Source organism: Eleutherodactylus coqui, chromosome 7 (assembly GCF_035609145.1).
Source record: "Eleutherodactylus coqui strain aEleCoq1 chromosome 7, aEleCoq1.hap1, whole genome shotgun sequence".
In the NCBI taxonomy this organism is placed as follows: Eukaryota; Metazoa; Chordata; class Amphibia; order Anura; family Eleutherodactylidae; genus Eleutherodactylus; species Eleutherodactylus coqui.
The window spans coordinates 89,406,786-89,432,296 of record NC_089843.1 but is presented as its reverse complement, the minus strand read 5'-3'; the positions used below and the strand labels follow the sequence as shown (position 1 = coordinate 89,432,296).

Sequence of the window (25,511 nt, the reverse complement as noted above, 5' to 3'; positions counted from 1 at the left end):
CAAAAGGTTAGGTTCAACATTCTAGGTTCGGTATGGAGAAGGGTGTGTGCCTACTGTCTCCCCTGGAGGGGTGGGGGGGGGGGGAGGGGGGAGCGGGTGGAGGAAAAACACAAGAGGGAAGAGGGGGTGGGGGAATAATATGGGGACACAACATATAACATAAAACGTAAACATTGAGGGGCCGCAGGGGTGCCACTAAAACTGATGGCCTGCCTAAATTTGGCAAAAGATAACAGCAGTAGCTAGCTGTCAGCCCTATGTGGGAGCGTGGGGGCCAAGGAGGGGTGAGCTCTACCCGCCACCCAACTCCCCACCAAACATGTAAGTTATGGGATCTCCCTTTCCTGTAGAAGTGTCAGTAGGGGTTTCAGGGCCCTGCGCAATTAGAGAGTTCGGCATGAGAGGTCCGGGAGGATCTGGAACGGGGAGCCTTTGTAGGAAAGGTCTTTAACGGCACGTAATTTTTGCAGGATCAAGTCCTTATCCTTGTAGAAATGAATTCGGCAGACCACGTCTCTGGGTCTGCCCGGGTCGGATGATTTCGGGCCCAGCGATCTGTGTATTCTATCTATTTCCAGATTGGAGCTCTCGGGTCTTTTTAGGATATTATTGAAGAAGGACTGGGCCCAAGTTTCTAATTGAGACGGTTCGATTTCTTCTGGAAGTCCTCTTATTCGTAGATTATTTCTTCGATGACGGTTTTCCAGGTCGTCTATATGGGTTTGAAGCTCCATTATCTGTTGAGAGTGTAGATGTAACTCTTGATTGTGGGCTTCTAGTGTTTTGAAAATGCATTTTTGAATGAAGCTATGAAGCCTTTGAGACTGAGTGATCACCTTGAAAAAATGCTTTCAGGCAAATTAGGTACGCCTATTTCATTTTTCCAAGGTTTAATGTAAAAGTTTGAGAACCGCAGCACTGTAGGCGAGCTATTTGGAAAATCTGCTCTCAATGCTGACAAAGGCCTCCTTGCTTCCTATAAAGTCTCTTTATTAATACTGCAATGTGACAAATCACATACTATTGTGGAAACACTTGTGCTACCCGCAGTTAAAGAGATTGTCAGTACTATGCTGGTGCCTGACACGTGTGCCATGGTGAAATCGATTCCTTTGACTAATAACACTATTTCAAAAAGAATTGACAAGATGGGTGCTGATGTGGTAGAAACTCTTTTGGAAGTGTTAAAGAACACAGAATTTGTAATGCAAATTGACGAGTCAATGGTTAGAGACAATGAAGCATTGCTGCTAGCTTATGTTCATTTGATTAATTGGAATGAAGAGGTAGTGGAGGAACTGTTGTTTACCAGAGATTTAACCACAGACACGAAAGGCTACAAAAGAGTAAAAAATGTTTCCAAGAAGAAAATATCCCTTTAACAAATGTACTTGCTTGTTCATCCATGATTGGTCGATATTGCGGAATTATAGCCCATTTAAAATCTGCTACACCTGGCATAATGGCAGTCCACTGTGTGATTCATTGGCAGCACCTTGTTGCTAAACATTTATATGAGAGATTGCGCTCCGTGATTATTGCTGTTAACAAGATAAAAGCACACTCTTTGAATGAACATCTTTTCTGCAAACTCTGTAAAGACCATGATGAAGAATTCGAACGTCTTCTGCTACACACCAAAGCGGGGTGGCTGTCAAGACGAAAGTGCTTATGACACTTCTACAAACTTTTTGACACAGCAGTCAAGTTTCTTCGGCCAATCGACCTAAGTCTTTGTGATGCAATTGAACTACGACGTCTTGGTGTTGTCTATCTCAGACATATTTGACAAACCCAATGAGGTCAACACAAAGCTACAAGGAGACAAAATGAATTTCATTAAGGCTAAAGGTATAACCTCTTCCTTCATTGCCAAACTGGACCTTCATACCAATAACCTGAGTTGATGCGAGCTCTGTCAGTTTTTGAGTCTTAAAGAAATTGCATGTGAAGACGGAGACAAACTTCAAGATGCAGACTTAGACGTTTTTTGCTCACACCTCAAACAAGCCAAAGAAGACATGCAAACTAGGTTTCATGATCTATGTACCCTTGAAATACCAACGTGGGTATTTTCAGCAGATGCAGGGGAATTTCATCCCAGATTACCAGAGCAATTGATTGACTTGAAACACTATAGTGAATCCCAAGCACTTTTCCAACAATGTGGCTATGAATGTTTTTGGGTAAAAATGAAGGAACCCTATCCTATGGCAGGAAGTTAAGTTGCTCATGTTAGCTTTTCCATCTACGTACTTAGTGAAGAGGGGCTTCAGCACGGTTTAGCAGCTCCTGACAAAAGCAAGAAACGAAATTCAGATATGTGTAAGGGGCGACTTGAGGCTGCAGTTGGCAAAGATAGAATCAGATATCGCGAAATTGGCGTCCGCTCATCAGGCCCAAGGCAGCCATTAATGGCACAGATTGATTGCAACAAACATTATTATCATTAGTCGAATTTCATTGTTCTTGCATCTTAAGTAGTCTTCTGACCATTAAGGATTAAGGTGTATCTTGCATTTTTTTATACGTTGTACATTTCTATCGAATGATAATTAAAGATGGTATTATTGCTTGCTTCCCCCCAAAAAATTATCTTCTACAATAAAACCTATTTCTTATTGTATTCACAATTTACCTGTTTTTAAATATTTAACACCTACATTTTAGCAGCTAAAATTTAGCTGACTAAAATACTTCTTTGGTAATTTTTAGAGACATGTTTTCACAATTAATGCTAATCTATTAAACACTATCAAACTTTCCCAAAAAAGTATTCAGTATTTTAATTTGTACTTTTGTCTTTGAAAATAAGGTAAACGTTGACTGGGTTTAAACTAGTAAGGCTTGGGAAACACACTTTAGTTGTCTTCCTTTTGGACCCAGATATCGCTGGTAAGTATTAGATTCTCAGTTTTTCAGGTTAGTGGTTGACAACCACAGAGATTCGAAAAGCGCTTAGAACTTCCCTTTCCTGTGGCAGATTAGTAACCAGTAGGGGGTGACTACGAGCATAAGAGAAATCTTTAGTTTTATTAGGATGCATTCACTTTTTCAGTGGATTTTGTCTGTGTGAGTTAGCCAGTACTCCCCCTCCCCACTATGACGTGCTGCACAGCTGCCGCCTCTTGAATTCAATTTGGCAATGGTAGGAAAGGAATTTTCTCAGACTGATAGACTACATAGCATTTTATCAGGAGGCTTGGAGATTATTTGGAAATCCTCATGACATGAGAAGGAAATATGAGATCCTTGGTGTACATTAAATTGAAAAAAAAGCCGCGGTGCAAAGGAAACACTGGTCCGTTCCGTATTGTATGTCATTTCATGTGGGCAGAGATCAAGATACAGAAGAGGTATTCGACATCTACAATATGAATCCCTCATGACCAAAAATACTGAGAAACAGTTGGGAGTCATGTTTTCCATATTGTGTAGTTCATAGTCTGTAAAACTTTGCAGATTTTTATTTTCACATTGGCCCAGCAGACTCCTTTTATTCCTTTAAATATGGTGTTTCCCCCAAAATAAGACAGTGTCTTATATTAATTTTTGTTCAAAAAGGTTTAAGTTTTTTACATGTATAGCTGCCTGGACACTATTTAAATTGACTTTTTAAATTAACTGTTAGCAGGGCTTAATTTTGGAGTAGGACTTATATTTCAAGCATCCTCAAAAAGCCTGAAAAATGATTTTGCATCCTCAAAAATTCTGGAAAATCATGCTATGTCTCATTTTCAGGGTATGTCTTATTTTCAGGGAAACAGGGTAAGTAAAATATCAAAGAAATGTAAAAAATATAAAGCAAATTTAGAAATTCATAGAATATAAATTAGAAATAAAATAATATGTCATTTCCAGGAAGCCCTAGTTCTCCCAGACAATGTATAGCACAATGGAAGTGATAAGTTATAGAGTTAAGGAGAACACACTAGTTTGAGGAACCCTTTTTTTCTTTACTCTTGATCCCATCACAGCAGTATGGACTTTCCTGGCTATGGTAGTGACCCCTGAGTAGTCACCAACAAGCAGCAGGTGCACTGCTGGGGATGTCAAGACAAAGATATGAGGGCCAATGCAAAGATCTGAATAGCCAAGGGTCAATGCCAGGAATGTAGTCAGACTTTGGCAGAATTAGCAAGGAGCCAATAAGAGAGTTCAAAAACATGGTATGGTTGATGCTGACAATTTATTATTCATTTGATGTTCTGCTATGTCAGTGATTTGTAAACTACTGTGACTTTAAAGAGGGGAAAGAATGAGGAACAGGTTTTTGAGCAGGAAAGAGACAGAAAGTGAGTCAGTCTGTGCACGAAAGCTGCAGTGTGAGGAGCTGAAGATGCTCCCCAGTGTCTATGCAGCTATGCTACAGTCTGGGGAGCTGGGATTACTCCTCTGACTCTGTGCAGCTATGCTGTGGAGTGAGAAGCAAGGGATATTCCCTGGTGTGAGAGAAACCGAGATGTGCAGGATTGGCCCTAGGGGTGTGAGCTCGTCAATGGGACAGACATTTCTTTTGGACAAGGGCTCCTGTCCACAAACGATAGTACATTGCATTACTTGCAGCGATAATCTGGCCGCAAGTAACGCAGTGCACGCTTTCCATAGCGTTGTTGTGGAAAGCACAGCCCCCTGTCCATGAGCGGAGAATCATGGCAATTCTCCGCTCGCGGGACTCAAATCACGGCATGCTGCGATTTGCCACGATTCTCCGCGGTGAGCCTATCTGCTAGATAGGCTCACCGCAGAGCACTGTCAGTTCTCTCCCTTGCTCCCCGGCGAATATTCCACCTCGCCCATGGACAGGGGGCCTAAAGGCTGAGCTGAATACAAACATTGAATAGACTTCTGCCTCTTCATTCCCCTCCTGCCCGACAATGCTGACGTGATAAATAGCTGCCAAAGACTACCTTACTGGTGATTGGGTAAAAACTTTTGAGAAATCTGTTACACAGGGAAAAGAGGCCTTAGACTGAAACCTTCATTACTGGGTAAGGATTTTGAGAAACCCTATGTATGAATACTGGACTTTTAATGCAATACTGCTAACACGGGTTCTCCCTAATAGCCAATCTTTCACATGGTCATGAGTCACCCCAGAACTGGACTTACACTGTTGATTTATTTTCTTTTTTTGTTTCATTAAAGTTTGCTACTCCAAGCATACATTTCAGCTCCTGGACCCTATGTGGGCTATCCTCAGAGTCTCCGTGCTACCAACACCTTCTAAAATGACCAGGTACACTCCAAGCCGGATACCAGGACCACCTCACAAGGGTACAAGATGATAAAATCCAAAAGGACAAGCCAGGAGCAAGGGTGAGAAATTACAAGGTAACCAAGAGGATAAATACACAATGAGATACTGATACTCTAGTTAGGGGATGATTTATGACAATCCCTTTTATTATAGGCTGATCATGAAGTATCCCCCTGCTGGGACCCCCAGTGATGAGCTGTTATCTGTGGGGAAACCTGACAGCATTCACGAACATTGATCAATGAGATCGTTGACCACCTGCATGGCCTTTTACTGGCCGGTTCAGACTCTATTGGAAGACAAACATTCGTTAATATAATGGCCTACTAACACTCTAACCATAAATATATGAAACTAAACTGGCAGATTTAACTGGGACATAGTTAAAAAATAAAGTGTAAAGGCCCATTTACACGCAACGATTATCACTCAAAATTTGTTCAAACGACCGCAAATGGGTGGTAATCATTAAATATAAACGCAGGCATCGTGCACTTTTCGTCTGAACGATGATTTTAAGGTGAACTTAAAATCCATCGTTCAGCCACAGAGAGATAAAGTATCTCTCAACAGACTGCATGCTGTGTTCTCCATGGGAGCCAGAAATTACATTTACACATTAACTTTGAGAGTAAATGGGCAGTTGAATACACTTGGGCAAAGATCCAATTTGTTTTGCTGTCAGCCATTGCAAGCAATCCTTTGTGTATAAATTAAAAACAATGGCCGGCGAAAGTGGTAAAAATTGGCCATTTTGCACAACTTTTATCTTGCGTATGGCCAACCTTATCAATTGTCTAGTATTGCAGATATTTCTTGATGGTAATTGCAATGTATTAGACAACACTACATATAAATGAGTTTAATGTATCTGCTATGAAGTGTCACAGGAAATTACATTATAATTAGAGATGAGCGAGCACCAAAATGCTCGGGTGCTCGTTACTCGAGACGAACTTTTCGCGATGCTCGAGGGTTCGTTTCGAGTAACGAACCCCATTGAAGTCAATGGGCGACCCGAGCATTTTTGTATTTCGCCGATGCTCGCTAAGGTTTTCATTTGTGAAAATCGGGGCAATTCAAGAAAGTGATGGGAACGACACAGAAACGGATAGGGCAGGCGAGGGGCTACATGTTGGGCTGCATCTCAAGTTCACAGGTCCCACTATTAAGCCACAATAGCGGCAAGAGTGGCCCCCCCCCGCACTGTCAGCATAAAGATCGTTCTCCTCTGCCATAGCTGTAACAGCTGTGGCAGAGAAGAACGATGTTAGCCATTGAATTCAATGGAGCCAGCAATACAGCAGGTTCCACTGAAAGCAATGGGCTGCCGGCGATCGCGGGATGAATTGTCGGGAAGGGCTTAAATATATGAGCCCTTCCCTGCAATTCATCCAGAAATGTGTTACAATAAAAATATATACCGTATATACCGGCGTATAAGGCGACGGGGTGTATAAGATGACCCCCCAACTGTCACCTTATATGCCGGTAATACAGCGGAGCAAAGAATAAAATTCATTACTCACTTCCCCTGGCGTTCTGCGGTGCTGCTGCAGGCTGTCGCTCCCTCCTGGTCCCTGGCAGAGCATTGCAGGGCTTTAAATCCCCGCCTCCAGAAAACACACGTGCCTTCAGCCAATCACAGCCATTCAATGACATCATTGTCATTGGCTGTGATTGGCTGAAGGCACGTGTGTTTTCTGGAGGCGGGGATTTCAAGCCCTGCGTCCAGAAAGCAATGCTCTGCCTGGGACCAGGAGGGAGCGACACACCGCAGAACGCCAGGGGAAGTGAGTAATGAATTTTATTTTTTGCTCCGCTGTATTCCCGGCATATAAGGTGACAGTTGGGGGGTCGTCTTATACGCCCCGTCGCCTTATACGCCGGTATATACGGTATATATTTTTATTGTAACACATTTCTGGATGAATTGCAGGGAAGGGCTTATATATTTAAGCCCTTCCCGACAATTCATCCCTCGATCGCCGGCAGCCCATTGCTTTCAGTGGAACCTGCTGTATTGCCGGCTCCATTGAATTCAATGGGCAAACATCGTTCTTCTCTGCCACAGCTGTTACAGCTGTGGCAGAGAAGAATGATTTGTCTTCTATATGTTCTCAATGGGGTCGGCGCTGCTGCCGCCGGTCCCATTGAGCGCATATAGAGAAGAGAACAGGAATCGCAGATCGCACATAGGTGCGATCTGCGATTTCTATGGCCTAAGAAGGACCGTTGGGGTTCTTGAAGCCTAAAATCACTCCTAACGCTCTCCCTATAGCAGCTCCGGCACCAGCAGCATTGTCCCTGAACTATGTCAGAATGCATCTGTGGCGAGCCGCGGGAGGGGCCGATTTTAATACTCGTGTGACACCTAATCTCGCCAGCCACTCACTGCAGGGGGGTGGTATAGGGCTTGAACGTCGCAGGGGGAAGTTGTAATGCCTTCCCTGTCTTTCTATTGGCCAGAAAAGCGCGCAAATTTCTCAGGGAAGAAAATGAAAGTAACTCGAACATCGCGTGGTACTCGTCTCGAGTAACGAGCATCTCGAACACCCTAATACTCGAACGAGTATGCTCGCTCATCTCTAATTATAATTCTGTATTTCTGATAAAAATATTAGTTTGCTCTATTTGATAACTGAGATTATTGAGATAATCTAAATTGAGTAAATCTGAGTAGATTGATCAGATCTGACTAATTGCACTAAAGCATTGTTCATTTTTCATTGTAAAATACCGTAATAATGTGGAAGAAATAAGAGCACTATTAATTACGATATGTATTAGAAAGGTTTTTGTTCACCCACTGCCTATGTGTCTCCTCCTTTGAAAAGATTAATACATCGGCTTGGGATCTTTTTCAGACTGCTTCAACAGCTCCATCCAGCTGCGGCATACAGGTAAGTAGATGCAGAAAAATGCTGTCTTCACAGAGATAGTGTCCACAAGTTTTTATTGAATGAAGTGCTACATAAAAACAGTCAGACGTCTACACAGGACGCGTTTCCACTCCGCTAGGAGTCTTGATCAAGGCTCCTTGCGGAGTGGAAATGTGTCCTGTGTAGATGTCCGACACCATTAATTACCTTTAATTTTCTAAGTGCAGCAATTCTGCTGATGGATTGTTGATGGACTGTTAATACAGTACATTATCTCACAATTCTTCTGTTGCCTTGTTTAGTCTTCTTATACCTATTTTAATGAGTTTATATTTCTCTAGGTTACCTGTAAGGCTGGTCTTTAGGCCCTTTTGCACAGAACGATTATCATTAAAAAAATCGTTCAAACGAGCGAAAAATGAACAATAATTGTTTGCTTTTTCTTCGTCAGTCATTTTATGCAGGCATTATAATCATTCATGGCTCATTCGCTATTCATTTGTTTTAGATACTGATGATTCGGTCATTCCTATTTACTTATACAGCGAATGTGAACGACTGAACAACTTCTCGTTTGAACGAGCCAATAATGTGTCTGTGAGTATAAATAGCCTGCCCGCGTGAACAAGTGAACTTTGACATAGTTCGCTTATTCAAACGAGAAATTGGCAGGTTTAAACAGAGCCTTCGTGTTGTACAACCTGGGCACTTGAAGGGGATGCCCAGATATTGATAACACTCATTAGATTACTTTACGAATGACTCTGTTTTTTGTTTATTTTCTGTTGATACTATTTGAGCACTGTATTGTGGTATTAAGGCTGCGTTCATGCCTGCGTTAGGGCTCAGTTTGGGGTTTCCATCTCTCTGTTTCGTTTTTGGGGGAGAGAAACTAAAATAAAATGGAAAAAAAAACTGATCCAATTTTTTGCCCATTGATTTCAATGGGGTTTAAAAAAAAACAGGAAAACAAATGGAAAGGTTTCCATTTGCTTTCATTCCAACAGGTTTCCGTTTTTTGGACTGAAAAATAATGTTGCAGACTGCGCTGCTTTTCCATAAGAAAAAATGAAAACTTGACAGAAAGGAAGCAAATGGAAGTATGCAGGTGTGAAAGCAGCTTTACATAGTAACCATTTACACAGCGTTATTTACTATGCTGTGGGATTCCGCCAGGGAGTTCCGTCACAGCTGCTGAATACTGTAGTGAGATAGAACCCCTGAATGGAAACAAACAGAACCATTAGGCCTCATGTCCACTTGTAAATTACCATTTTAAATCTGCAGCGTTTTTCCCGCACGTGGATCCGCGCCCCCATAGGGATGCATTAGACACCCGCAGGTAGTTAAATACCTGCGGATGTCATTTTCCCCTGCAGACGCGGATCCGCATGCAGGAAAAAATCCGGGCCATGCTCCATTTGGTGCGGGTCTCCCGCACGAACGGCTCCTGCAGGCTTCTATTAAAGCTTATGGAAGCCGTCCAGATCTGCGGGAGACCTAAAATCAGAATATACTCACCTGCTGCGGGCCGTGCGTGTATTCCCTTCTTCCCGGCCGGATCTTCTTGCTTCGGCCCGGCGGACCTGCCCCGCGCATGCGCGTGGCACGCATCCGGCGTGCCGAGCACATCCGCCGGGCCAAAGAAAGAAGATCTGGCCGGGAAGAAGGGAAGACACGCTATGACCGCTGCAGGTGAGTATATTCTATTTTCAGCGCTCATGTCCGCGGGGCAGGAGGGACCCGCTGCGGATTCTACATGGAGAATCCGTAGCGGGCCTGATTTTCCACGTGGACATGAGGCCTTAGTGAAACAAACACCACTTTGGTGTCCGTTTGGCAGGGTTTCCATTGGTTTCCATTATATTTGGAGTATAGACTAATGTGTTATGGGTGATGGTATCGCGACACAGATTCAGGATGCAATACAATAAGCAAAGTTACTAAAAATATGCAATGTTTATATGCAAACAAAAAATTAAAATGTTTCAGTGGACCAAGTTGTTAGGCTAAACCTCTTGCCTTGCATACTGTTATGTTCAACAGAGATTGTAACCGAGAAGCTAAGTGCCATGCAAAGACACTGTAAGGGCTCAGTCACCTATGTGCACAAAAAAAACGCTTCTATTAGAACCATTGGTTTCCTATGAAGTGTTCACATGTCTTTTTTTAGAGGCGCAAAATACTCACACCTGCAAAAGATAGAATGCGCGCCGGTAAGGTCCATGCTGTGCGTAAAGACATCGTTTGATGTTACAGGGAGTCCCCACATCACAGAATACTGTGACAGCACTGTCACAGTGTTCAGTAATGAGGGGAATCCCCTGCCACAGCTGTGGCAGAGGACCGCGATGCCATCCCACTGCTTTCAATGGGGCCAGAGCTACTGCCACCCCATTGAAAGCAATGGGAGTGAATCACTATCACCTGCTGTGGCTGTGACAGCAGCAGCAGGGGATTTCTTGGATGGGAAACCCCTGGATGCTGTCAGATCCAGGGGCTTCACATTGTCAATGGAGCCAGTGGCAGCAATGTCGGCCCCATTGAAAACATAGGGAGAAGATGCGCTCTGTCACAGCTGTCACAGTGTTCAGTGATCATGGGACTCAACATAGGGATGAAGAATTCTCCTGCAACAGCTGTCACAGATGTGCAGAGGAGCGCAATGCCATCCAATTGCTTTCAATTGGGCTGGCGCAGCTGCCACCCCATTGAAAGCAATGGGATGAAGGCAACCCCTGCAGCAATGATTTTTGGGGGGAGGGGGCTTGAAATATAAGCAGCCTACCCCCCAAATCCTCCCTAGCTGTTAAGAAAAAAAATTAACTCACTTAGAAGTGCTGTGCGGCTCTTCTCCCCGTCAGTCTTCATCTGTATTCTGGTGGCTGGGGACTGAAAAATCCCCACTGCCTCTAAATGGCTGAGTACTGTGACCAATCAGAGGCAGCGCTCAGCCAATCAGAGGCAGCAGGGATTTTACAATCCCCGGCCACCAGAATACAGATGAGGACTGAAGGGGACGGGGAGAAGAGCTGGGCAGCACTTCTAGGTGAGTTAATTATTATTTTTTTCAACAGCTAGGGATGATTTTCGGGGTAGGGCTTATATTTAACCCCTCCCTCCCAAAAATCATCGCTGCAGGGGTTACCTTCATCTCGTTGCTCTCAATGGGGCGGCAGCAGTGATGGCTCCACCTAAATCAATTGGATAGCATCCCAGTCCTCTGCCACAGCTGTGGCAGGTGATTCTTTCGTGCCTGTGGGGAGTCCCATCATCACTGAACACAGTGACAGTGCTGTCACAGTGTTCAGTGATGAGGGGACCTTCGTGGAGCAGCTGCTCTTCTACAAGCACAGCTTCTCCAGTAGTACGGAGCTTCGGTCACGCGCATTTTGCACATCCGTGGAGCGCATTTTTTTTTAGCACATAGGTGTAAAATGCTCGTCTGTGCGAGGCCTCACCAGTAGGCTAAGTGCCATGCAAAGAGACTGTAACCATTAAGCTGTGTGCCCTTAGAGAGACTATTTATTGTGAATTGAAATGTCTCAGCTAAGGACTCTCATAAAGAGATTGTAACTGACAAGTGTTATGCCTTACATAGACTCTAACTCTAACTCTCAAGGTTATACCTATTGCGACTGGCCAGGCTGACACGACCGAACTTGAATTGCAGATTCTGCGGTAATACACGGGCAATCAAATGCATTGACTTTTGCAGTTTCACTCACATTCACATGTAAAAATCGCAGCATGGTCTATTTTGCTGCAGATTTTACACGTATGAGCTCCATTAATCTCTATGGATGCCTTCAAAATACAGTGCATACGAAATTAAAATTGTATATGGATGCGGGTTCGTATTCATGTTGCTAGGAGACCAGATAACAAATGGTATAAAGAAAGCAGGAATTTGTGGACAGGCAATGCAGGACAGAGACCTGGGGGGAGGAGTGAAAGGAGCATTCAGACTGCTGTTTGCAACCTCTGCTTGTTCTTCTGGGCTCTTCCTCCTCAAGAAGAAGTGTTTTTGTTTTTTTAAGTGATTTATACTACTTTCAAAAAAAGTAGTATAATCCAGCCAAGCTTAGAGAGCAGTATCCCGTTCTGAAGGCTCTCAGAGCAACTCTCACCACGACAGCACAAGGGAATGTCACCTGAGTGATAGAAGGGTTGGGCAACTTTCTGCTGTCATGCCCTGCTTGCGTTCGTTATTCTGCGCATACGATATGCTGTCCGTTCATGCAGAAAACCGTACGCATAAGTGACCATACACCATTTACTTTGGTGGTCATGTGCAGGTCATACGCTGTGAATATACACTTGCGGAATCCGACCCAGTCGTGTGAGCCCGGCCTAACTGCTCTTGTGAAATAAAATATTCTGTGATGGGAGGTATGTGAGCACTATGTAGACAATAGGTCCATTGCAAAACAGGTCTTTCAGCAGTGTGAATTATTATTTTTGTGCCTTGGCTTCTGCAGAATTTCATCATCCACACCTCAGCTGCTGCAGCCCTTCTTTTTGAAAAGTATGAAAGTGTTTAAAATCATTCACCGGGGGACATGAACCTCTTCTTTACTTGTCAAACAACTTCTGCAGTAACTGATCTGTGTATCACAATAATGTACCCCCTAGTATAAATTGTGAAACATATTAAAAGTTCCAGACCCTGTGTAAATGTACCCAGCCTCCAGCCTTTTCCTTTATATGGTCACAATGACTTAAAATATTCTTCTAATTAACAGTAGGGGGCACATTATCATATATATCTTCGGGAATTTCTCTTTATGTAAATGTCAGTTGTAGATCCTACCTTATTCGTCCCTAGTAAAGGAACCTAGACCATACAGTCTTTAATTGCAATGATCTACATTGTCCAGGCAGCACACTCTCCAGCATTATGTAACCGATTCCTTGTTAGGAATGGGATTTTTTGGAATTCTGGTGCCCACATCTCCTCCTCCATCCCTAAGCCACCAGATAAAGAGATAATAAGTAGGATTACTGCCTGCATGTCCAAACAGCCATATCCTCCCACTTATATCTTCTGCAGAATAAATTCTGAACACAAACTTAGAGCCATGGCATTCTTGCATAATTTCTGTCCTTAAAGAGGTGAAAGGGAAAAAAAAGGATTTGGACAGCTGTTAAATCCCCGTGCCCACTAGTGTGGGTGAAAGACTTGGTAAGAGCCGGTGGGAGGCGACTGGAGAAGTTAGTGGCCATTTGCTCAGCCGTAGGCTGCGTGTGTCACAAAATGCAACTTTCCCTGTCTCTGTGTCTCCTGCCAGGCAGAGCTATTAAAGCTATTTTGAAAGTGACCCTTCAGCTTAAGTACGTTCAGAAAGAGAGAGGGGAGAGAGGAGGTAGCAGCTGTTTGGAACCATGACTGAAGATGACGGATTCGATTGTGGTGGAGGGTCAAGTCAGATTGAGAGATGGAAAAAAGGTCAGCGAAATGGACATTTTTGCCACCGTCGTCTTGGATTTCCAGGAAACATTGTGTCCTGGAATTTTAAATGGTCTTTCATACGTTTTTCCTAACCATTCCCTGTTGTTTTGTGATTTCAGTGGAAGAATAGGTGGGTGCTGCTCCGAAAACCTTCCCCTGTGGCAGGTACGGTACTTATTTTTATCTTTTCTTTTTGACTATTATCTTGTATTTTTGACCATGTCAATCGATAACAGAACCTACATGTATTTGCTAGAATACCCACAAAGCTAAGCACGATTCTTGTAAAGATTCCTTATGAAGAAACCAAGCAGGGGGCCCATGCTTTTATAGACTGCACTATACGTCCTGGTGCCTCAGCCATTGAAAAAAAACCCTTATTTGATATAAAGAGACGGAAAATAATTAATAGAATTTGTGAACCCGAGCTCTTTTTTCAGATTGCGCCTTTTCTTTTAGTTCAAAGTCTGCTAGAGTGTATTTATATAGCCAGTTTTGTTCTTGTTCTTGTAAGTGGGCTTTTTTTTTGTAAATACAGATGCAAATTTTGGTTGAATTCCTTTTTTTTTCATTTTTTCTTCACGCTGATATAGTTTTCAATGGAGATATAATTTAGAGTCATATTTAAGGGCCTCCCTTTCAGATAAATCAATGAGCACAGAGAGGGGTTTGTTACTTCAAAGCACATTGCACTTACAGAAATAGAAAGAGGATACAGAATTCTGCCTAGTATGTGAGCGAGCTGTAGGAAAGGGGTGAGATGACATTAAAAGTCTTTGGCAGGTTTCATGTTTCTCAGCAGACAGAAAAATTATGGCAGAATAGTGGGTCTTCCTGCTTTTTCGTACTAAAGTTAAATTGTAAAAAAAAACCTAAACTATGTAATAAAAAACATAAAATAAATACATTTTGTAAATGCTTAAAATATGTTAAAAAATGAATTAGTTTATATACCCGTATATATATATATATATATATATATATATATATATATATATATATATATATATATATATATAATTGTATCTTGAACCAGATGATACATTCCAGCAGCGGAAGAGCTGCATGTTTTATATGTATTTGGTAATGACTAAATTTAACTTTGGTGGTCAGGGAACTGCACAAAACCTAAGGGCCTCAAAGCTCCCATTCTGCCACTTGCAGATAATGAGGTCCCATCTATGATGCACTGGTGTTCATTGGGCCCACAAGAGCAAATGATACTGAGGGCCTACAATAAGTCTATGCAGAACAACTCCACGTCCATGTCAGCATACTGCCAATAAACCCTTTAAAAATTATCCATAGCTGCAAGTTGTGGACTCCAAATCAACTTCATTTTGGGTTGTTTTCTGCTGAACTTTTGGGGCTCGTTATTGAGTCAGAACCATGGTCCCCCAAAGGATCCTCTACTACTCTAGCGTGTCAGTCCAAGTCTGTGTCCAACGGCGCCCCCCTCCCCGTCTAATACAGCCAGTGAACAGCATTACTTTCCAGTCCACTGGAAACTTTTCACCATCAGCTGGTCAAGACAGGTTTACATTACATGTCCTCATACCAGCTTTTCTGTCTCAGCCTGGTGGCTCTGGGTCCTGTCAGTACCTAGTTTCATGTGATTTACTGGTTTGATGGGTTGTGAACCCTGGATTGTCCTGTCTATTATCAGTTCGCTGCAGGAATAATGAGATTATCCTATTTTGTTCATTTGTGTGATCACATCTATTCACACTTGTAAGCTCTATATATGATAGCTCTGGGTACTTTTCAGGGTTTTCCACCATGAGCTGAACTATCCCGTTAACTTTGCATGTTATTAATATTACATGTAATGGTAGTGTGCTGCAGAACTTATTACTGCAAGGGAAAAAATACACATGGTTCTACCTGAAGTTGCTGCTGTTTTGCAATGAAGTTTTTGGCCATGTGGCTTGGACAGGTCAAACACATTAAAACTATGTATTTCACCCGTCTCAGCCGTGTGGATAAAGAAGAACATGGCAAAGTAATGGCAGTTGTTGATAAAACAGCTCATGGTTTTGTTGCACAGATCACAGTAATGCGGCACATTGCTGCTACATGTGCAAGTACTCTAATCAGAAGAGCAACTAATGGTTGATTCAAATGACTTGTGGTAATTCTGGATATAAACTATCTAACGTGGGGTGCAGGCATGTAACTATAGGGGATGCGGTTGCACCCGGGCCCAGGAGCCTTAGGGGGCCCATAAGGCCTCTCTTCCCCATATAGGGAGCCCATTACTATGAATCAAGCATTATGTTTGGGGGGGACCTGTTACAGATTTTGCATTGGGGGCATGAATCTTCCAGTTACGTCTCTGGTGGGGTGCACTAGTACTTAGGGCTCATGAACATGGCCGTGTTATAGATTTATTTTGCACAGATTGCTGTGTGCCAATACTGTACCTTTAAGCACCTCACATTTTATGCACAGAAGCATTCTTTCTAGATGTGGTGCCTCACAATGGTAGTATATAGAGGCACACACAGTGCCTATGGGTGCACACCATCTGAAATAATTACGGTGCAGGACGATGACCAAAATAAGCCTCTACTATCCCTGATAAAGAATCCACAGCACTCGGGACAAATAGTTGCGATGAACAATCCAGATTTTATTTTTTTATCCAACATATGATTCATTCCATATATAAAAAACACATACGCAAGGTGGAATTTATGTTAATTGATTAATGTAACCACTATAGTATTGAAACACGGATAATTCAGTCTAATTGAGCTTTATCAATTAGAAAGGCTGATTGGACTGGGAATGATATATCAATGAATGTATACCTGGTCATGGGTATGAATATATTTTAAAAAATTGTTTTAATGCTACTTTTACAGATATACATGACAGCGTCTCTATAAGCGGCTGGGGCTTCAGAATTGGCTCATTTATTAAACATTTTTGATGATTTTATCTACGTTTATCTTGAACAAGAAAGACTGATGTGGACCAGTCCTGGTGATGAGCTTAGTCAGTCCACATCAGCCTAAGGACTCATTCAGATGAGTGTGCTTTTAGCACAGTATAGGCGTGCGAAAAGAACGCATCTTTACTGCACTAAAAATCATGTGAACCGGTGATTTTCAGCTATTAAGTCTCAAGCTTAATTAGCTTTGAAATTGCATGTTCACATGCTGCCATAGAAGTCTATGGAAACTCACACGCATCTCGCATCAAAGATAGGTCAGGTCCTATCTTTTCACACACCATGGACCTTAGGGCGCTTTTCCACAAGCATATATTGGCCGGACGTTTTCACGGCTGGCTGATATACGCTGTGATCTGATCCATTGGATTCCAATTGCATCAGATCACATGGCCGTATTCCTGAGATGTAAAAGCACCCAGCCGGCCAATATAGCGCCGGGCATTTTTATGTCGGGCCCAAAACATAGTCCTGTATCTTTTGGGCTGGAATACGTCAGCCGCTGGATGAGCGTGGCTGCTAAACTCCCTCCCTCTGCTCTCCTCCCCCATGCAGGCTCACCTCTGCTCTCCTCCCCACTGGCTCTTAGCAATGGGAGGGGGCGGAGCTAAGCACCAGCCCGTCTGGTCTCCTCCCTTTGCTGGCTCCCGCCCTCTACCCGCCCCTTGTCCATAACCATCAATAGGAGGAGGCAGGACGGGACAGCACTTAGCTCCACCACAGCCCCGCTCCCTCCCATTGCAAAGAACAAGCAGGAAGAAGAGCAGAGGTGAGCCTGTGATGGGGAGGGAGAGGAAAGGGGCGATGGCATGGTAGTCTCGGTGCATACGCACCGGGACCCATGCAGTCTGAACGGGCCCACAAACATTTGATTTGTGTACCCGTTCACCAGTTTTATCTCTCCCAACGTAGCGTATATTGGACGGCTGTGAAAATGGCGGCCGATATACTCTCATGGGAAAGAAGCCTTAGATGCATGCATTGCAGCCGCATGTTCTATCTTTGTTAGTTAAAATTCCTTCATCTGAACGGTTCTATAGGACACCATTGGTTCTAATAGACGCAACCTTTTGTGTGTGCTAAAACCGTGCTTAAATGAACAAGGCCTAAGATAAACATAGAAAAGCATCGAAAATGTTTAATAAATTAGTCAATTCTGAAGCTTCAGCCACTTACAGAGAGACTGCCACGTATATCGGTAAAAATGCCTCAAGGACATTATAAATATAGCATTAGCACATTTTTTAAAATGTCTTTATGCCCAAGACCCAGTGTACATTCATTGATAAATCGTTCCCCATCAATTGAGTGAAATATGCAATTAACGTAATTATGCTGATTTAGTTTCATTTTTCACTAAAGCAGATTACTGTAGAATACAAAATCTTGCAGGAACATATATAACTTACAGTTTGGAGATTAGCTTTTTTTTGGTAGTGGATTTTGATTAAGAGTAAATATGATGTTAATCTATTTTTCATCAGTTTTAATTTGTTTTCTGTCAGAATCTGTTGGTGTAAATGAAGTATTCATCAATCATCTTCTTTCTGTTTATCATCCACAATTTCTGTGCCTATTTTGTGTGTCTAGGAGGTTAAAGGGAACCTGTCTGCACTGCTTAGGAAAGTAAACCAAGCCCAGCGCTAGAATAATCACTTGCCCTCATTTAGAAAACTTATTGCCACATGTTTATTTTTAAAGCCATACTTGCTTAATCACTGTCTAAAAGGTTCCTGCGCGGCATGTAAATTAGGGAGAGCGGTCTGGTGGGTGTGCCAGACTATCTGCCATCTCAGCAGGCTTTGCCTGTAAGCCCTTCCCTCTCTTTACAGTCAACGCTGCACATATTCGCAGTGCTCCGATGACACTGTCTTGTGCATGCGCCGATCATCTGTCCCCTTACCTGCGCATGTGTCAGTGAGGTCAAAGTGTCATGAGAATTTGCAGTGCTGCCTTACAAGAGAAGGGTGGGCTTATGGGTAAAGCTTGCTGAGTAGAGAGACGGCGTGGCATGCCCACTAGACCGCTCTTCCGAATTTACAAGGGAACATTTTAAACAGTGATTACGCACATATCATTTTGTAAAAAAACATGGGGCAATAAGTTTTCTAAACAGAGGGAAGTTATTATTCTAGTGTTGGGCTTGGTTTACTGTCTTAAAGGGGTTGTCTCGCGGCAGCAAGTGGGGGTATACACTTCTGTATGGCCATATTAATGCACTTTGTAATGTACATCATGCATTAAATATGAGCCATACAGAAGTTATTCACTTACCTGCTCCGTTGCTAGCGTCCCTGTCGCCATGGATCCGTCTAATTCTGATGTCTTCTTGCTTTTTTAGACGCGCTTGCGCTGTGCGGTCTTCTTCCTGGTGAATGGGGCCGCTCGTGCCGGAGAGCTGGTCCTCGTAGCTCCGCCCCGTCACGTGTGCCGATTCCAGCCAATCAGGAGGCTGGAATCGGCAATGGACCGCACAGAGCCCACGGTGCACCATGGGAAAGGACCCGCGGTGCATCGTGGGTGAAGATCCCGGTGGCCATCTTGGTGAAGGAAGAAGAAGGAAGAAGGAAGACGTCGCAGAGCGGGGATTCGGGTAAGTAATAATTTTTTTTTTTTTAACACATCCTTTGGGGTTGTCCTGCGCCGAACGGGGGGGCCTATGGAAAAAAAAACAAACCCCGTTTCGGCGCGAGACAACCCCTTTAAATAAAGTGCTAACAAGTTCGCTTTAAGGACTCTGAGGCCGGAAATGATGTCTTTGAGCCTGTGAATAAGGGCTCTGTAGGTAGCACTTTAACTGTGGTTGTCTTTGTATAGGGTCAGCCACGGAAAGCTGGCTTACAAGAAAATCTTTGTTCCTCATAGCAACCAATCACGGCACAGCTTTCATTTTACCTCAGCAGTATAAGAAATGAAAGCTGTGCTGTGATTGGTCGGGAAACAAGACAGGTTTTCTTTTAGACAGCTTTCATAAGAGTGTGGTGACGGCTTATTTTTCCGTGGCTTACCCTGTATAAGGTAGAGGTAAACTATGGTTGTCATTGAATGGGGCAGGGGTAAACTTTGGTTGACTTTATTAAATGGCCCTGTGGTTTGCTTTGATATGGAGACACTGTGAAGGTATTATAGGGCACTGCGGTGGTATTCGTTTTACTCTTACAGTGATGCTCTAGTCTTGGTTTGATGGTTTGGACATTTTCAAACTTCTCCAATGAGTTCCTAGTGCTTGAGGCTACAGGTCTGATGCTATCAGGTTCTTTACTCCTGTGACAACACTTCCTGTCTATGTTCTGGTTTTGTTTAGAATTTTTAGAGACATCAGAGAGGCAAATAAAGTTTTCATTTGTTTTAGACACTTTTGGTACCAGTTTTACAAAGTATCAATAAAAATGGGAGTGACTAAGGCCCCCTGTTCATGGGTGTTGCGGTATCCCGCGGTGGAGCCGCCGCCCGGGAGCAAGAGCCTGCAGACGGATCTCCGCGGCCAGCCTATCTGACACATAGGCTGACGGCGGAGAATTGCGGCAATTCACAGCATGCTGCGATTTGCCGTCCGTGAGCGGAGAATCGCTATGATTCTCTGCTCATGGACAGGTATGCTGCGCTTTCCATAGCAACGCTATGGAACGCGTGCATTGCCTTCTCCGCGGACAGATTATCGCCGCGGGCAACGCAATCCAAAAATGCCTGTGGACAGGCAGCCTAAAAGGATTTGTAAACTGCAAAAGATTTATGAAATGCGTGCCCCATTTTTTGCACAAAATGCTGGTGTAAAGTATAAGAGCCACTGAACTTCATAAGAAAGGGAAAATGTCTAATTTGTCTAGCGAAATATGCCACATTTATCATACAGCGCGCGTCACTGTTGAATTTGACGTTGTTTCTCCAGTCTATCTTTAATCTGTCTAAATTTAGGACAGATTATTAAAACCGCCCAATTGTCCCCATGATAACATCTGATCAGGCAAAGTTGTTATAGGGACTATTGGGCTCAGCGTTGGGCGTTCTAACAGCTTCTGAGGTGTAGAATTGTATCCTTAAGGACCAAGTGAAGGTGTAGGATTACTCGGAGCCCCACCGTGATGCACTAAGCTCCTCTAGTCTCACGATGTCAACTACCTCCCACACCTAGTGTGCGATGGACGGTGGAGACACACTACACGAGGCCCGACGGGGAGATCAAAAAGGCAAAGGAGGAAAAAGACAGAGAATCTGTTCAAAGAACGTTAAAGGGGTATTCTGAGACTTTTATATTGATATGATAGATCATATTCACAACCAGTCCTTAAGTTGATGACCTTAGAATAGGTCATCAACATCAGATCAGTGGGGGGCTCATTCCGGGCACTTTGCCAATGAGCTGTTTGAAGGGGCCATGGAACTTGTGCAAGCAATGCGGCCTCCACATTGATTACAAGCACAGCATCGTACATTGCGTAACAGCAGTTCCTTGTATTGCAGCTCAAACTCATTCACTTGAGTAGGACTGGACTGTAGAAAGATCATGTGACTGATTGATGTAATGTCATAGGCGAAGAAAAGCCGCAACACTTGCCCGAGTGCCATGAACCTTTCAAATAGCTGATAGGTGGGGTGCCAAGGTAATACCCGAATTTCCCTTTAAGGAGGCAACCAGAGTAGTGCCTGCAATAATGCCTAAAATATCCACAAACTTGGGTTCAAATGTTGGGGAATATCACAGCTGATAATATATATAAGTATGAGTTGATATATATATATATATATATATATATATATATATATATATATATATATATATATATATATATATATATATATATATACAAGAGGCAGCGATATTATGGGATGTGTGAATATATATATATATATATATATATATATACAGTATATATTTGTGTTTAATATATATATATATATATATATATATATATATATATTCAAACATCCCATAATATCGCTGCCTCTACTACTCTACTATGCAATTACCTTGGAGGTGAAAATAAGTTTCTCATGTCAATCTGGGATAACAGCAGTGACGAGTCTTACCGCTAAACCCTCTGTAGTAAGAAGCCATATTCCCCAACTTACATTAATTCAGCAGTTCAAAAAATCGACCTGAAAACTGATTTCATTTATTTCTAGGGATTTGATGCTCATCTGCAATAATTATTAGAAATCCTTGGCTGTCGTATCATGTTCTTAAGGTTCGAACACGATGTAGACATAGTTCCCGGTATTTAATCATCTTCCTGGAATACAAAGCTGACAGGTTTACAGACTTTACTACAGAGGTTTCTGTTAGGAGCAAGACTGGTAATGTATGTAGACAGAATGTGGGGCCATGCTGGCAGCAACTAATGAGAAACTTATGGAAACTCTAGCTAGAATATGGTGAACTTAACATTAAATCATTGCAGAAGTAAAACTGCAATAATTTGCACTGTCTTATGGTACTTCAGGTTGTCTTGCAACAGACACTTTCAGTCTGGGTGCCTAGCATTTGACTACCTTCATTTATATGTATGTAAGTTGTCACTGGTAGTTCTATTCACATACTGGGCGAAATTTACTCAGGGGGCGTTTACACAAGCGTGTTTTTGTGCCATTGACGGCTGCGGTTGAGAATTAAAGAATTCCTCTGCTGCATCTGCCACAGATGTGGCAGATGTAGCAGCAGGGAATTCTTTTAACTAGCGGGGGTGAAGGAAACATCTGCCCATACGGCAGATGTGTTCTTCATGCCAGCGGGTAATTTTTTTTTTTGCACTAAAATGTTTCTTTTTCAGGGAAGGGCTTATATATAAAGCCCTTCCCTGAAAAAGAATGCAGGGGGCCGGCAGAGCATTGTTTTCAGTGGAGCCGCCGGCAGCAGCCGCAGCTCCATTGACAACAAGCACACAGCTGTGTTCACGCGTGCTTTTGCTCGTACCTAGGTGCGCACCTAAGTACGCATAAAAACACGCTCGTGTGAATGCACCCTTAGACCGGAATTTTATGTGCTGGTCTATGAAAAGAGCACCCTGGAGTGATGTATGCCTCTTAATCCATGGGGTGCATATTTGGCTAGTCTGTGCATCAGACTTTAAAATCTATGCCAGCTATGAGACATGGAGATCAATACAGATGCAGAATACAGATGACTTTGTCTTTATTTGCCTCTATTGTCCATATTATGTAGGGATGTTTCACCCTTAAACATCTACCGACATGCTGTATCACTGAGACATCTCAGAAGATATCATGAGGTCCCTGTCTCTGTCCTGTGATCCCCAGCAGTTGCTAGAATAAAAGGGATGCAGTGAGAGTTTTTCTTCGTCTTCTGACTTTGACATCTGTCATTGCAATCCCTTTTCCTGCAGTGGGACTGTTATGCACATGTGCCTTGTTAGATGGAAGAGGGGCTATGGGCAGCTTTTCCAATGGGGGGCCTCAGAAGCAGCAAGTAACATAGCTGCGAGGGGACTCACCCCATGCTCTGTTCAATAGCAGCTGAAATGGACCCCAAAACAGGGCTAACACATTGTCGACAAGGGGCTTTGGTGAGTTGTCAAGGGAAGAAGCGACCACATTGCTGATGCTGGTAACATTTATTATAACAGAGTTTGTGACAGTCTTGGATGAACTTTACTATATTTGGTTGTAATACTAACAGAAGGTCTCTTGACCGGTTAACTTCAAGGAAAGATCGCTGCAGACACTGGGATGTCCTTCTAGGTCAAAGCCACTCCAGATTCAAATGTCGAAAGAATGTATCTCAACTGAGGTCCCTAGGGGTAGCAACGACCACACCACTTCTATGCAGTCACGGCCAAGTACTGACTGATGATGTGTTATTGTGAGGAGCGAGACTGGTATAGTATCCCTACTGCCACTCTTCACTTCCTGCTCGTTTTACACCTTGCGCTGCTCCATCAGATATAGGGCATGCCTTCATTCCCAACGTCTGCATGCCTCACTCATGACTAAACACATATTCGTAGAGTAAACAGGCATAAACACATAAAATAGGGGCAAAATACACATCCTAACAGAATTAAAAGGGGTACTCTGCTACACACAGGGGCGGATTGGAAACTTAAAATGGCCCCGGAAAAAAATCTGAAAGTGGCTTCATGTTCTAGGTGGGTACAAGTAACTAGCAGAGGGGGTAGCACAAGTATTACCTGATGCTGGATCTGTGCTTTGAGATATCATCTGTTCATTGTTTGATTCTCTGGGCCTGGATGCACTGCAACATTGTACCATATCAGCTCTTTATCGTTCTACAAAGGAAATGGAGGAGGATGTTGAAATTAGAATTGACACCGCAGCCGCCTGATGATGATACAGGCATTAGCACCACTTTCATTAAATAAAGTTTCCCAACTGCAGCAAGCCTGCAGCTGCCTCGGAGCCAGAGGCAGTGCAGGGAGGCCCCTGAGCCAGCAGCAGTGCAGGGAGGCCCCTGTGCCAGCGGGAGTGCAGGGAGGCCCCTGTGCCAGCGGGAGTGCAGGGAGGCCCCTGTGCCAGCGGGAGTGCAGGGAGGCCCCTGAGCCAGCGGGAGTGCAGGGAGGCCCCTGAGCCATCGGGAGTGCAGGGAGGCCCTTGAGCCAGCCGGAGTGCAGGGAGGCCCTTGAACAAGCGGGAGTGCAGGGAGGCCCTAGAGCCAGCGGTAGTGCAGGGTCCATAGCAAGTGTTCCATTTTGTGTCAACCCTATTTCAGTTGCAGTGCAGTTGGTCTAGGCATCTGCCAAGGTGCTGATGCCAGCCCTGCCTGACCAAACCGGCCCATGACCTGAATGACCTATTGGGATTTCTCCATGCAGAGCCTATGGCAAATCTGCCTCTGCATGCCCTGGAGTGAAAGGGGGGTTTTGCGGAAAGTTGCGGCATTAAAATTTACTGTATATGGTGAAATTAGTTAAACCAAAGACAAATAATCAGTTATGAAATAGTGACATACATGTTTATGTTTTCAATTAATGTCTTTGTGGGCCACTAGGGAACAAGGACCTTTACCCTGCTTCTTTAGCTTGTCTTCTACACAGGTAATCAGCCTTACGAGTGTCAGGTCCTCTTTAAATTGGTCATCCTATCACCCTCCCCGTTCAAATTCACAAGTTTAGATTCATAGACTGTGTCACCTTCTGGCTGAACTATCTGGAAAGGATTAGGTTACTTAATAAATCATTCAAGCAAAGGAGACATCAGAGTGGACAATCGTGCTTTATTCTGCTGTGATCTTCTCTTATCCTTCTCCTATGGAGTAGTGTATGACAATGACGTCTTAGTCAAGAGAGCTGGGGTCCCTGGGTAATGTTGATGTATTCTACTATCCATACAGAGTATTGCACTCCTGTACCCAGTTAGCCCCCCCAGGTATACTCTTGTAGTGGGCATTTATTTATATGAGTATAGTAGTGTGTGTTGTTTGTACCGAGAGCTCCGTGGAAATTGTATAACAGAATGTAGAGAACAGATTGGGGCCCTTGAAATCAGATAGGATGGAATTTATGCTCGACTTGCTTTGCTTGGGAAGGAATACTGTGTCATGCTGCATAGATACAAGAAACAGCAAGCACTAAAGCTTGTCATCAAATATCTGTACAATCACTCTGATGGTCTAGTTTACATGTTTATGTCTATGTAGATGGAAAGATGAAGCACAGACAAATACGAAGTCTGCTTACGTATGGGGAAAAAAAAGCAATTGCAGCTCTTTTTGAGCCTCTCACAGAGATAGTGACTAGTATTTGAAATATGAACTATACAAAACATGACCAGTGGGTATGGGCTGCTCAGAGGACATTGGCGCATGTATTATCTGGCTTACTTCTCAACAAACAATCTTTATTCTCCAACACAGGCAACGTGTTTTGACTCCTGAATGGGAGTCTTCTTCAGGTTGGAGAAGAGGAGCTCACTTTGGAGTGGAAACGTTTTGTCTATGTTATCTATATTGGAGAATAGTGTTCTATATGAAGTGAGCCTGACATTACA

General features: G+C 43.3%; 1 protein-coding gene across 3 annotated transcripts in view; it reads left to right on the top strand.

The window, feature by feature from the left end:
- The first annotated feature begins 13,382 nt into the window (after positions 1-13,382).
- The window catches only part of DOK7 (docking protein 7), a 109,358-nt gene continuing 97,229 nt past the window's right edge, over positions 13,383-25,511 (top strand). The window contains exons 1-2 of one of the 3 annotated variants that reach the window (XM_066573345.1): positions 13,383-13,591; positions 13,714-13,759. In XM_066573345.1, the coding sequence (XP_066429442.1) occupies positions 13,538-13,591; positions 13,714-13,759 (100 nt within the window). In that variant the 5' untranslated portion in view covers positions 13,383-13,537. The remainder of the gene's footprint in view (positions 13,592-13,713; positions 13,760-25,511) is intronic. The other 2 variants (XM_066573344.1, XM_066573346.1) reach the window with 2 other exon arrangements.